The 14,211-nt window shown below is 54.4% G+C and overlaps 5 protein-coding genes across 5 annotated transcripts; 3 read left to right on the top strand and 2 right to left on the bottom strand.

The window, feature by feature from the left end:
- Positions 1-163: 163 nt before the first annotated feature.
- N7459_002055 (uncharacterized protein) lies at positions 164-1,780 on the top strand (the record flags this gene model as incomplete). The annotated part of the gene is made up of 3 exons (XM_056941240.1): positions 164-463; positions 546-1,512; positions 1,572-1,780. The coding sequence occupies 3 exons, from the start codon at positions 164-166 to the stop codon at positions 1,778-1,780; spliced, it is 1,476 nt and encodes a 491-aa protein (XP_056803095.1).
- Positions 1,781-2,464: 684 nt separating this feature from the next.
- N7459_002054 (uncharacterized protein) lies at positions 2,465-2,791 on the top strand (the record flags this gene model as incomplete). The annotated part of the gene is made up of 1 exon (XM_056941239.1): positions 2,465-2,791. One exon carries the CDS (start codon positions 2,465-2,467, stop codon positions 2,789-2,791), a length of 327 nt encoding a protein of 108 aa, XP_056803094.1.
- Positions 2,792-5,394: 2,603 nt separating this feature from the next.
- Positions 5,395-6,066, bottom strand: N7459_002053 (uncharacterized protein; the record flags this gene model as incomplete). The annotated part of the gene is made up of 1 exon (XM_056941238.1): positions 5,395-6,066. One exon carries the CDS (start codon positions 6,064-6,066, stop codon positions 5,395-5,397), a length of 672 nt encoding a protein of 223 aa, XP_056803093.1.
- Positions 6,067-7,450: 1,384 nt separating this feature from the next.
- Positions 7,451-8,122, bottom strand: N7459_002052 (uncharacterized protein; the record flags this gene model as incomplete). The annotated part of the gene is made up of 1 exon (XM_056941237.1): positions 7,451-8,122. One exon carries the CDS (start codon positions 8,120-8,122, stop codon positions 7,451-7,453), a length of 672 nt encoding a protein of 223 aa, XP_056803092.1.
- Positions 8,123-10,497: 2,375 nt separating this feature from the next.
- On the top strand, positions 10,498-14,179 carry clcA (putative C6 finger domain protein; the record flags this gene model as incomplete). Its single annotated transcript, XM_056941236.1, has 7 exons — positions 10,498-11,058; positions 11,159-11,271; positions 11,324-12,895; positions 12,959-13,039; positions 13,092-13,294; positions 13,350-13,902; positions 13,972-14,179. 7 exons carry the CDS (start codon positions 10,498-10,500, stop codon positions 14,177-14,179), a joined length of 3,291 nt encoding a protein of 1,096 aa, XP_056803091.1.
- Positions 14,180-14,211: the final 32 nt, after the last annotated feature.

Genomic DNA, 14,211 nt, shown 5'->3' with positions numbered 1-14,211 from the left:
GAACCCGCGTGGGGTCCAAAATGATAGTGGACGCTAATTAATCTCAGCCTTGGTTCGGTCGCAGCTTGGGGCTGTTTTTTCTTCCCACTGATTCATAACCCCTTCCATTCAGAATCGTGCAAGGATTCCCAGCATCATCTGACACCGTCTTGTGCAGCACAGGATGAGCGTTGGGAATCTGACTACTTTATGTCAAGACCCAAGCTATGTCTTTTCATCCTTCGACACGCTCAAGGATTGCTATGACATCAGAGATTCTATACCGAACAACTTGACGAATACCGTTCACACATGTCTGACAGACTATTGCCAGAATCCTGATCCAAATCTAGAAGCCTGTCCATCTTTCGATGCCCATCCATTCCACTACAGTGTTGAACTCGAGCCCTATCCTTTCTTCCGTGCCGATGCCTATTGCATTCATATCAACTATTATGCCAATGTCGACATTGGAGGCCCAGGAGTATGTCTCGTATACCATATCCCGCCTGTGGTGACTTCCAATCTAATCATGTGTACAGGTCTGGATTTCGTACTTGATGCAGGCTGGGATCATCCTGTATATCTGGATCCTACTGCGAACATTCAAGCTCCTACCGACACTATATCGCTACGCATCGGCCGCCGCCCTCCGGTACAAATCACTCGGCTCATCGCACAAGCGCCATGAATTCAGCCAAAAAGCCTCGGGGCGGGCAAAGCGCCTTGCGGGGTTCTTTTCGAACCACGATCTCGTGCTCAAGTCGATACTGGTGGAGTTCCAGGAGGCGCAGTGCTTCTTCATGATAGCCTGTCAGGCAGCCTCTCTGGCCGCATATAACAAAAAAAGCATTCTCAGCCCGACAAATATGGTCATGGTCTGGGCTGATGAAGCCTTGTCTGGCATGATTGGAGCAGCTGGTATCTACCCCATCGTGCTGGGCCTTTGGACCCTACAGAAGATGCACATGTGTTCACTATGGATATTCTTCCTCTCCACTGTCACTCTTATCATCTCCGAGGTTGTCACTTACTTCAGCACTTTTTATCCGAGTATCGACGAACTAACTCCTCTCGGTGGTGGCTGGCCTGGGAGCTGCGGCGACCATCCTCCGCCGTTGATATATTGCGGGAATCCGGGTTTCGTACTCTTCGCGTCGGCTGTCGAGGTATTCCTCGGCATGCTCAACCCTATCTGCTTGACTGTCTACGGGATCGTCTTGATTCTATGGGTCAAGCCATACGCGAAGAAGATCTTGCTGTCCAAGAGGGTCCTTGATTCTTCTCCGCGCATATCTGCCTTTTATGTCCGCGTCAGACGCATCTTGAGTTTGGAATGGCTCAAGTGGGTGGACCATATTCTGACAACCATGATTGATCTCATGAACCTTGGCAGTGCTGGGATCTATGTCTACTGCTTTTCGGGCATGTATCAATCCGGGTTCATCAACTGGGGCAACTGGGGTTTCGGCCAGCTGATTGCTCTGACGTTGTGGGCTCCAGTTTTTAGCAAGTATTTCTACTGGACTATCTGTGAGTGTACATTCTGCAAGGCTGGAGTCCTCCGTGCTAATGTCCGATGTGTCTTTCAGTTGGCACCGAGTCCTACTCTCACACGCGTGTTGCCGCGCCATACCATATTGCGAGGGACCCAGATGCCATGTCGGTGGATCAAAGTGATACCCAGAGTGTTCATCGGCAATTTACTCGTAGAACGAGTACGTCTGACGACACCCTGGGAGATGATTTACACGATGATATCGAGATGTCACGCACCAAAGTTCGGGACAGGAAAGCCTGAACGTGCCGCTGTTGCTGTTTCTTCTTTGTGGGCTGTGCCATTGTATATTAGCGATCTTAGACCTCTTCTAATGCTCTTGGAGGGAAGGTGGACCTCATTCTGAATGCAGGCTGCGACAAGCCCACAAAGACATGGCTGTCTCATGAAGCATGGCCGCCTTGTATCAAGATAGCCGCCTATTTCTATGTCCCAAGTCCGTTCTCGTATGGATTGCTTCTTTAACCCAGTGAGCATATTGGGCTTCTGCTCTTTCCCTCGGGCTTATCGCCTATATAAATGGCCAAAAATGCATAGCATCCGCGAAAGAAAACAATCTTGGAGTGTGATCTTGCATTGTCATCAGCCTTGCAAAGCATCGTTCATACTAGATTTATATTTCCTGTACAACCACCCAAAGGCTTTCCAGTCAATTGCTATAACTGCGTCCAAAGTACCGTTGCACTCGCATGACTTGGATACACCTATAGGTCCCACTCATCAGTTCTTGAGCTGGTCATGATTCCCTCGTCTACTACCACGTCCTCACGCTTCCAGTTCTCGAGCTTCCGAACCGTCATAGTTCCTACCTCTAACAATGCAACACAGATCCCAAACTACGGTCAAGCCAAAGCCACAACCTCCGACGCACCAAGGTACCATTGCAGTCCTGCACGACAGGACATGTCCACCGAGATCCTCTAAGCGATGCAGCGAGCGTCAGACCAAACCAAACCCGCTCCCCGCATCTCAATCAGGTATCTCCGTCGACACGCTCTATTCCCACCAACCCCAACCCCAAGTTCACTACCGCACTTCACCCAGCGCGCGCCCTCCAGATCTCCCAATCAGACTACATTCCCAGCCATCACCAAAACCCCAATCCCGCCCACGAAACAACGCACAGGCCGTGAAGAGGCCGCGGAAGCCTTCACAAAGTACCAAGTATACCCGTCCACGCGCCCGGGCGTATTCGGCCACCGAGCGGCGATCGCAGATGATCTGCCCCCCCGGGTTGTCGGCGGCGCGTTCTAGACAGGCAGCAAATGTGATGCGTCGACCGGCGCGACCGGAGAATCGCCACCTGAGGCGCCGGCAGAGCTGTGCGGTGGGGAGCGACGTGGGTAGTCTGCGCCCAGGCCGCTGTCTGCGTGGGGATTATTGTCCGATGCTGCTCGTATAGCCCACAGTACGGCCGTCCATTCGATTGTTGCAGTGGGTTCCTTCCAGGACTCCACGGCATGCCCGCGGTGGTCGGGAGACTGGCTGCTAGGGCGTTGCGGGCGAGAACTAGGCGAATGGCCAGGCCACGGCGGGTTCTGCTACGCCCGCGCCTGTATCGATCTCGCCGTGCTCAGTTGTGAACGCTATGCGATGTGGGGCGCGTTGCAGCCAGGCTGGCGCCGACTTATCCCCCCGTAACTTTCCAGCGTACGGGGTTTGCTTATCGCGACCGGCGGTCTGTTCTGGTTTTCCGTTCCTGGCGCTCGGGTCAGGATGGACAGATCGTCTGGTGCGTACAGGGTGGTGCTATGGGTCTGGTCAATTTGGGAGGTATAGGACCGCGGTCTGGTCAGGGAAGGGTGCATTCATGCAGCTACTCGGGCTGTAGATGTACATAGCTATGCGGCGAAGTACCATCGATGGAGTTCAACTTGGACATTCTCGCTTGCAACTTTCTGGGAATCGACTGAATCGTAGGATTCTCAAATGAAGACTCGGTATCTGGTCGGAGGTTACTATGCAGCAGTTTTGCACAATCCAAAGACGATCAGTACATTGTACATACATATATTGGCGAAAGGTACTGGGGTTCGCCCATCGTGCAGAGAGGGCTTGCAGAAAATACATATCTGCCCTGTCCGGACTGAATCGCACCACGCGAAGGCTACGAGAAAAAAAACCCCAATCAGGCATCCCATAGCCTCGGAATTGAGATACTCAAAGAAAGTAATGTTTGCCTGAAGACCAAGACCAACCCCAAATCGAGTTCCCCCTGGCCCCATCTCACTCAGATGTCAATATACCCGAGCGCTGCGAGACTGTCACAGCACACTCGACGGCCAGCTCATTGACTGAACGCCTAGCAAACAGCTCCATTTGGAATTCCCATTGGAGGATTGAGGGGCGTCGCAGACAGAGCCGCGCCGTGGTGGGATTATTGATCCCGCATGACTCTGACCGAGGAGGTAGAGTTTGCTATCCACGCGCGCAGATGGGCGCCTTGGACCCAGGACTATGGATGAGATCTTCGTCACCACTAGCCCCAAGTACATGTATGTATGTACATACAATAGCCCGCCATGTGGCGCCTGGTGACGAAGTGCCCGGGAGCCTCGGGGACCGGGAGAGCACGCACCGGGAATAGCTTCGTACTTTTGCAAAGCTCATCTCCGTCCCTGAGCGCCTCAAAATAGGGAGGTTGGGAGGGGGCCAAAGATGTGAGATCCAACTTGGCTGGATGCTGGGAAGGTGGGCGTTGCGGGCACAGGGAAAAGTCTACTGCTGTGGAAACCTCGCAATGCAGTGCCTATGTACGTATCAGCAACCGTGGAATGACTTGCGTGAATCATCTGCACCGCAGCTGGGATCCCGCGAGGTGGTCCTTCGCGTGCCTTCGGACTGGGTTTGACTTTGGACCTTCTCTCCACTTCGGCAAGGTGGAATGTGAGTCGCCGTCGAAAGGACTTGGGGTGGGCGAGTCGCCTCCTATGAAGACTATAGTTGGATGGACGAGGGAAGTGGTTGGAGACTGACCTACCTAGATGGGTAAGTCTACGATCAGATTCACAATACAGCGGACCCTGTTTGTATTTTTTTGGTTTTTTCTTCTTTCCCAGATGCGCTGCACCTGGACCCTCTGGGAATCGGGCACCTCTTGAATGGAAGGGCGTCTGCAAGATCCCCGATCGGTTCCTGGTACCCCGACGAGCCCTGATTTCCCTTGCATGTGTGAACAGACCAGCAGTTCTTGCGAGCCCGAATCTCTAGATTGTTTGCTTGCGGGGTCCTCGCCAGGCCGGATCAAGGGCGGGTAGATGCAGCGTAAGGAGGCTCGTGAATCTGCAGAGAACCCGAACGGGGCTCAGTTCGAAGACATCGGTGCGCAGCCAGACGCAAAGGGTAGGGCTGGAGATGTGCGTGCTGCATACCACTTTCATGCTAGATGCGAGCGCAGCCCCCACTCGAGGGTGCGAGAACTCAGAGCAGAACACCGCGCTCCCAAGGAGAAAAATCGAATCAACGATCCAATCATAGAAACGAATGGAGGCCGACTCCGTTTCTCAACTGCTTCTGAACTGCACTCGACCACATGGAAGCTGGGACCCACGTGGATGGATACGTTCTATCGGGTCTTTTTCTCTCGTTGAAACGGTGGTGCACTCTGGGGGTGTATCAGCGCCGCGCGACGTGTCTGGTCGTCACTACCAGTCGACGAGGCGACCAAACGCACAGATATGTGGGGATTGCAAAAGAGTATCGCCAGTGCGCTAGGATTGGCCAAACAGCGAGCGCGAGGCGCTGTCCGACGTGTATACGTCACATTTTCGAGTCGAGGCGAAACTGTATTTCAGTGCGGAGGCGCACAGTCGAATGCCAGACGAGGAAACCAGGGTCGAGCAGGGAGTGGAATCGCGTTATTTGGATAGCATAGAACAAGATGCTCCTCGCCGTACTTCAGTCGGCCTCACCGAGCAGGTGGTGACACGATGCGAAGCGCCCGACGCACCTCGAGCACAATCCACCGTTTCCACCATCCTGGGCTCGGGGGAACGGCCGGGCCCGCTGTCACGGTAGAAACTGGGGGCTGCGGCGAGCTTCGCGAGCCTCTCAGGGACACGAATGTCGTCCGCGTCCCTTCCGTCGTCAAGATACATGGGTGACTCGGTCTGGTAGGAGGATCGGCCCAGCGCCCCAGTTTTCAGCTGGTCCGCCCACCTCGATCTGCTCAGGATGCACGAATCAGGTGTTGGCATCGCCGATGGCGTGGGGGAGTGGCCGTGGCATTGGCCACTGCAACGGTCGCCGCAACTCGGTCGCCGCGCGTATTGGCCAGTTGGTGAGGTTGCGCTCTCATACCAGGCGGGTTGGCAGGTTGACAGGTTAGTATCCCCCCGGCATTCCATCCAGCCAAGGAGTGCAGTGTGGCACTGCACTCCATACACATGGGAGTTGGAATCGGAGATCGTCGGGTTGGCATCGTTCGGCGCTCGTGACATCCTTTGGGGCTGAAACGGGGGCGATGGCGCCGTGGTGTTGACGAGTATGACGGACTGCACAATGACCGCTTTCCCTGAGCAGTCGGACATTTCGGCCTCGTTCAGGGCCTGGACGATTTGTCAGACGCCAAACACCAGACAACCCTGCTTCTGGCCTAACTAGCATTGAACGGCATCGTCGACGTCAATCTCCACTGCCGCAATGCAGATCAAGCCTCGTCCGCCGTGGACGCGAGGACGCGAACCCTGCCCGCGTGTCTAGGCCTTACAAGCTCCTCTACAGCAGTGCTCAATCTCCAACATGCGAATGTGATTTCCCGCCCTCCTGTGCGAGTCTCGAGGTGGCATGAGAGTATGTCCACTGTACGTACATGCAGATGTCGGTCATTCAACCGGCCGAAAGATCCTCTCAGGACTTACTCTATCGAGAGACATTCCACCAGTCTCGTGAACCCCATGCCCCATATCTGCCACTCATTCGACACGCAGTGGAGGCCTCACATATGTACATGTATACACACATACATATGTATGTATATAGGTACTGATCTGGACTCATCTGTTCCAGGCACAGGGTCCATCAACAACAAGCTCTTGAATGCGCCCGGGCGCGTTGGTATGTCCGAAGACGCAGGCACCAGCGGCATTGCAGTCTCAGCCAGTACGCAGTAGTAGAAGTGACTGGTTGGGAGCCCCGGGGTATTTCTGGAGGGTGTGTCTCTTCGGTTTGGAGGACATCCCTTGCATTCGCCCACTGGTTACCTGCTAAACTCTATTATGGCTCGAGACTGTATCCTGCATGGCGTGCAGGAAGGCCAGGTTGTGGCATTCCAGCCTGTAGCGCCATCGTCGGTGGCGATGCGGCTACTTCGGACTGGATGCTGTCGAGTGGCCGGGATGATCGACCGGCAGTACCTGTTTTGGAGCTGTCTATGGAAGGGATGGGGCTCGTCGTCATCTTGTAAATTACTGGTTCATTGATTTTTCTTGTTTTCCTTTCTTCTGTTTCGCTGGACTCGTAACTTGACCTGGTCGTATTGGAAACTCGGCCAGATGGTGGTGATATACTAAAAGATGGGAGGGCTCGATGTGCCGTTTGGGAGGATTGGAGGCCCAACGCCAGATGAGAGTCAGGCAGGGTGCGCCCAACCGGGCCTCAGGAATGGGATTGTGGATGGCGAATCGATAGCGAAGCATTCGAGTAAATCATGGGCGCTGGGTGATAACAGTAGCATGGCTGTTTCTTCTGCCTGTGCTCTGAACCAGTAACTATGTATAGGCCTAATTTATTAGAATTCCCGAGTCACCAATGAGAGTCCCACTGACTGTAGTCTGCTTCACGTCAACTCTTTGCAATAACTAGGATGGTGGACCAAGGGGCCCTCCATCTCCAACACGGAACACACCGAATATCCACGCCGAGCAGGCCGAAGGATGGAGCCTCTAGCGTGACTATAGACGGCCCGGGTCAGAACTATTGTACTGTAACCAACCGAGTATTCGACTCCACCGCGCAAATCCCGCCCGAACCCATCAGTCGCGGGCTCAGTCGACCAGCTTCTGGGATGGAATGGGATGACAGCCGGGCGCCTGCACCGCACCGCGACTCAACGGTCAAAAGAAGCAAAATGCCGTGCTGTCGGGACCCTTGGTCTTGTGCAACTTGCGTGGACCCTCGCTGTACCAGGACGGTTATTGCCTCCTCGATCCGGAAGATACTAGAGGAACGCTTCGACTGTCCACGCACTACTCGAATGCGCCGAAGGATGGGCAGATGAAGAGTTGCTGTAACACAGCGGCGCTTCCACTCATTAGTGGGCTCGTCTGCTCGCTCCCACCGCAATTTCCGCCTTCTCCGCCGCTGGGTTGGGCTTCGATTGGTGAACTGGCTAGTGATCACGGAGGATTTGCAGACGTTGCTTGGAGTCGTCAGACGCTCGGTCTGCTCCCCTGGAGCCTTGGGAAATCGTGCGCCAATGGTGTTGAACCCGGGGGCGTGGATGCCCACATCGCGTATGAAGTCATTCCTTCGACCAGGTGGGTTCTGTGGGAACCTCGAATTTTGCCTCTTTTTTTGTAGCCCTTGACCTTTTGTGTTGACGCTTGCGAGGAACCAGGGAGTGGGTCGGCCTGTTTTCACTTTCATGGTCCAGATTCGTGGGGATGGATTGATTCCGGTTGATGGGTGTTGGAAATCGAACAGCGATATATATCGTCCGCCAGGCCGGATCAGAATGGGCGCAGGGGACAACGGCAGTTCGCAGTGTGATAATCCACTCAACAGGTGTATCCATGTATGTACATACAGTATAGTGTATGTCCCCGGTGGAACCCTGGATATTCCCGTTCGTCTTTCCATGGATCGCGAAATCGCATTGCGAGGTTCCTGCCATGGTAATACCAATACCGCTCTGGGGTTGACCTGTCTACGCTACGATTCTGATCATCTACGGTGTTTACAGGAGAGGAGACGCGTTATTAACCTCATGCTGACCACGGCAGTGGGTTAACACTTCGCCGACTAGCACACCGGTGCTTTTCGAGGACCTCCGCCAATCTGGAGTTGTATCCACCGGGCTTGTGAATCGATCAATAGAGTTTGCCACAGCGACATTGTCTGAGGCCCCTTGCAAGCAGTCTTGCGGTATCGAAACCCAACTCTGGCCGGTCGATGCACTCGTTCTCTGATCGCGATCGGGGGCTGCAGTGCTGCTCTGCGCCATTGGCCCGATATGTGAAGGATCCCGCTCTCATACAGCTGGGGCCGATGAGATACTCTTGTCCTGCGTCCTGCGTCCTGCGTCCCGCGATTCGATTCGATTTCGATTGCGCTTGTGCACTTGACTGCTAAGGTTTTCCGGCAATTAGGTCCTGGAAAGATGATCCCTGTCTGATCGGAGACAGAGACGGCGGTGCATCCGCTTGGATATAGTAGCGGTGATGACCCGGTTCTCCACAGGATCCTCCGGACGACCTTCCCAACTGGCACAGACCGGAGAATCGAAAGCCAGAGATGCTAGCCTCCGGAATATGAAGCAGGAGAACGAGGTGAAATTGGACACATGACTAAGCGTTAAGACGGGGCTGGGTGTCAATCCTCGTGGCCCTAAGGGATGATTACCCCTCAGGCTGGAGGTCGCATGAATTGCATCTGATGAGCTTGGTAGAGGATGATTTCATGCAGGATTTTCCCCAGCCGTGACCCACCGTTGCTTTCTCTGTCATCCCAAGGCAAAAAAAGCAACGGGAAGCAGACCTATCACTTGCTGGGCAGGTGCTATGGCCAGTGATATTGTGAAGAGTAAATAGGATGGAAGTAGTAAATGCTAGTAGAGTAAATAGGATGGAAGTAGTAAATGCTAGTAGAAGTACATAAAATAATCGAGACAGGCGGATGGAGGCGATACATACAATTACATGGACAAGGGAGAGCAATCCAGGGAGGGGCAAACGGCGCGTGTGAGCTGTGATGGAGGGGGAATTGAGGCAAGAAAGCGTGTCGATCGCGCCCGCCGTAATTATAACGAATCCCCATCCCCGTGGGATTCTTGTATATTCCCGCTCCCTTCCTTTTTCTCTTTTCCCCCTTCCCGACCCAGGCGGCTGGAACCCTTTTCGCTTTTTCCCTATTTACTCGCCGTCGCCCCCATTGTCATTCCTACGATCATCCCGACCCGACAGCCTGGCTTAGCTTCGCCCAGCCCAACGGGAAAAGGCTACTCTCCACCGTAAGTGAATTCCAGTGCGCTCAGCTATTTGCCAGTTCATGGATTGGATTTCGACTATAGATGGGGATGGGATGGGCGTGTGTATTGCCCAATACCCCCCAATCCACCCAAGAATAGCGTATCCACGTATCCAACTGGTCCCCACTGCCTTTTCTTCCCCTCTCCATCTCTGCCCAACTCGGGGATTTCGTACTTTCACTTTCTATTCGATCTATCTGATACCGGCGGAGTCGACTGGTGCTTGTCATCCCCTGTGGTTTTATCTGCCCTGCGTCGCGCTTTCACGACATGCCCCCCCCCGGTCCGATCTTCGCTCCCTCTCACCTTTTCTTTGTTCTAGTCGCTCCACCCCGGTTGCCCGCTTGACCTTCAAAGCCAACGGCTTCCTCCCACGCGCCCATTTTTGCGCCGAGTCACCTCGCGAGTCCGCCTTGCCACGCGCTGGGGGTGACCGTTTTCACCGGTGCCGTCCTTTGCGCGCTCCGCCGTGTTTCCCTACCAACCTTCTCCCGCGCCGATACCCGACATCGCGAGGGTTTCGAGAGCTCCCCTCCACCAGATAATCCCGAGCCTCGTTTCTCCGACCTCCTTGCTCGTCCTGGCGCAACTCGTCATGTCCATCTAGTCGGTGCATCACTCAAGCTGTATTGCTTCTGAACGGTATATCCAACACCAAACCAAGCCAACGGTCCTGGTCTATTAGGACGAGATCGATAAACGATGAAAATGTGAATGCGCCTGACACCGGTTTCAGATCCTCTCCCCTACTCATACACGGACTCGAATCCATCCGATGAGTCGTATGCCGCCTCCCGGAGAGCACCATATGCCGCCGCACGGCGCGCATGGTGTCTATGACCACGCATGGCATTCGCCCTACCCGCCTTCGGCCTACGATGCTCACACGCCGGACTCGCGTCGCCCGTCCGTCGTCTCCCAGGGCCCGCTGCCGCCACAAGGATACCCGGTTATGCCAAATCGAGAGCTTCCACAGCTCCCCCCAGATGGCCCGTATGGCCGCCCTAGTAGCATGCCTGGGCCGCCGCACCCTATTGCGGACCCCAATCCGCCTCCGCTGCATGCTAGCTACCGTCCGGCGATGAACGGAACGACGCACGAGCTCTCACCACATTCTGCGCCGCCGGATTATCGATCGCGCATGGCCTTTCAGCCGTCAGAACCGCCTCCCAGTGAACCGACACCGACTTCTGGTCCGCTGCCTCCGACTACCCAGTTCATGTCGCCCCAACCGCCTCCTCAGACGAGCACGTCTGGCCCGTACGATACTAGTTATCATCAAAACCCGGCCTATGGTGCGCGGAACCAGCAGCGCAAAGCGGCTCGCGCGACACAAGTCAGTCACTTTTGTTTTCATGCTCGTGATACTCATTGCGTTCGGCCTATGGGCATGATTCATAGTCGTGGCAGCAGACTAACCCAGATACGTTTTCCAGGCGTGCGATCAATGCCGAGCGAGGAAAGCCAAGTGTGACGAGGGTCGACCGGCTTGTAGCCACTGCAAAGAGAACCACTTGATCTGCGTGTATAAAGAAGTGCCGCCGCATAAGTCCGTACCCTTCTCACCCACCAGAAAACTCCAAATATTGACCGCAACACAGACAAGAAAAGTCTGCTCAAGTAATTCTGGACCGGCTCATGGAGCTGGAAGATAAGCTTTGCGGACGCATAGAAAACGTGGAAAAGTTGCAGACGACCCAGGGTGCGATTCTAGAACAATTAATGTTGGAGCGATCAAACGATACGCTTCGCGCGTCGAGGATACGGACAAGTGCTCCCATCGCGCCCCCCGCTGCACCCCCAGAGCCGATCTTTAAGGCGGAGCCCCCAGCTGTCGTTTCAGAACCGGACGAACCGGACGAGAAAAGCCCGTTCCAAGGACAACCAGTACAAGCACGGTCATTAACTACTCAGCCATTACCAGCGCCGCAGCTACCAGTACAGTCACTGCCTGATGGGATGGCTGTCGGTTTCGAGGACCTGGCCATGAAAAATGACAACGAAGGCGAACTGTCGATTCCGGTGGAACACACGACTGCTGCACACAAGCTTCTGATGTGGCCCTCGATCAAGAGGTTGCTTTACCCTCACGAGTACGATGAAGACTATGTGATGAGGCTGGAGGAGGAACGTGGCTTGATTAGTGTTTTTGGGCAGGGCGAGATTTCGCAATCGGCCGATGACACACAACTGCCAATGACGCCTCCTATGCGGGATGGTGCTAGCTATGATGAAAAACGAATCGATGGCGACGGGACATACCAAGGCCAGGGATTGCCATCCCCGGAGGCAGAGGCTGAAATCGACCGATACGGCTTGCTACGCCTGGATGCCAAGACTGCTCGACGCTACTACCAGAGCTATCTCGAGCGGATACACAAGCTACACCCTTTCATGGATCAGAACGAACTGAGTCGAAATCTGGAGGTCTTCATCAGGTGTTACTGTCCTCGCTCGTCTTCGCCCACAGACCCACCTAACACCCTCTGCCGGGAGAACTCGCGAGGAGCAAAGCGCAAGCGGTCGCTTGATGAACTGCAGGGTGTGCGCGGTGGCTCTGTCGACCCTGCCTCTGCTTCTTCGCGACCCCGAGTTGGACGGAACATTGAAAATGCCGTTGTCCTTCTGATCTTCGCCCTAGGCGCAATCTGTGAGACCAAGTCCCCGCTGCCGGGGCCGATTATGAACGAGAAAGTCGATTATCGACGCCAACATATCCCTGGTCCTCTCCCACCTCTCCCATCGCAACAGCCAGCCAATGGGACACATGCTGCCCATGGTGTTCTCTCTCCTGCCAACTCGGACTCGGCGCTTCCGATCTCGACCTCCTTCTATCCTACGCCAATCCACAGCATGAGCCAGTCCTTCCCTCTGCCACATCAGAGTTCGACTCACTCTCTTCCATCCTCAGCCATTCAACCTCGCAAGAGCTTCTCGAGACGCACCATCAGCAAAGATGAATTCGGAAATGTTCAAAATCTGCAGGTGATCCCCGGCCTGGCTTTGTATGGGTACGCCACGGGTATCCTGGGCTATCTCCAGGGTGGAATTGAGTTGGAGCATGTGCAGGCGGCTTTACTTGCCGGTCTTTATGCGGGACAGTTGGCGCATCCTTTCCAAAGCCACGGCTGGATCTGTCAAGCCGCAAGGGCATGCCAAGTGCTTGTTCGGAAGTATGTGTCATCTGGTACTTATGGATCTTTGATCTGTCATGCTAATAACTTTTCTCTAATTAGGAGACGATATGAAAGACTAGAGGAGGGTCCGACGCAGGATCTTTACAACTTCGCGTATTGGACCTGTCTACAACTGGAAAGGTGTGTATTGAACGAGATCCCGAGATCTTGCAAGCGCTAAATTATTGTGCAGTGACCTTCTTGCGGAGCTTGACATTCCAGCTAGTGGTATCTCTCGGTCCGAGGGTCGCATGGCCCTTCCCAAGGGCAGGTACACTATTGCCCTGCCGGATGACTTCACCGCGCCTAGTACAATGATGATGCTGTTTTACTCGGCTCAAATTCATCTTCGCAAGGTTCTCAACCGTGTTCACACGGATCTCTACAAGGTTGAAAGTGAGTCCACGTTTTCAGTGGCAGATAGCTTAGAGAGAAGCTAATTCTTCAACAGAGCAAGGGCAGACGCGGTGGTCATCCAATGTGCAGGAGGCGCTGAGTATGAACCTGGACCTCTGGCGTACTAGCCTTCCGGATATCATGAAGTGGAAAGACAGCGACGATCCGTCATCTGATATTAACGCTGCCCGTATGCGAGCCAAGTACTACGGTGCGCGGTATATCATTCACCGACCACTTTTGTATCACGCTTTGCATTATGGCCAGACGGGCGCACGGGTAGGATCGGTCGGTCAAAGTTCTGTGGACTCGCCCACCGGATTGACAAACGGCTCTCAGCCGCAACATATGTCCCCTTCCATGTCGCACACAGCCTACCGGGCTCCCAATATGAGTCGGATTTATAGTGACCTGGGCAGTACTCCAAGCAACTCTTCATCCTCCTTTCCGAATGGCTGGGTCCCACCGACTGTGCATTTGCGAGAACTCCCGCAGAAACTGCGCCGTGCCTGTAAGGTCTGTATAGAGTCCGCCATCCTAAGTACCGAAGCCTTCGACGGGATTGGAGATCGACTTGTGGTCACCAATATTTTCGGCACTGCTCATGCGTAAGTTGCACACCCTCCTTGTTTATTCCAAGATTATGTGGCAGACCACTCCTTGCTGACGTGTACCAGGCAATTCGGAAACATGCTTGTCCTCTCTGCCACTTATATGTCTAGTCTCTCCGAGCTTGTGGAGCGAAACACCCTCGAGCGCCTCCTCAGACGGACAATTAAGTTCCTGCTCAACAGCGAAAATATCTCACCTACGCTCCGCGCCGACGCCAGGATCCTGGAAGAAATCTACATCAAGATCTTTGGCCACCAACCCGACCTCACCTAGTCATGATCGTGTTATGAATATTGTTCAAGCCG

Source organism: Penicillium hispanicum (assembly GCF_028827665.1).
Source record: "Penicillium hispanicum strain IBT 35686 chromosome Unknown utg000002l_segment0_segment0, whole genome shotgun sequence".
Lineage (NCBI taxonomy): Eukaryota > Fungi > Ascomycota > Eurotiomycetes > Eurotiales > Aspergillaceae > Penicillium > Penicillium hispanicum.
This window is presented reverse-complemented; position numbering and strand designations above follow the sequence as displayed.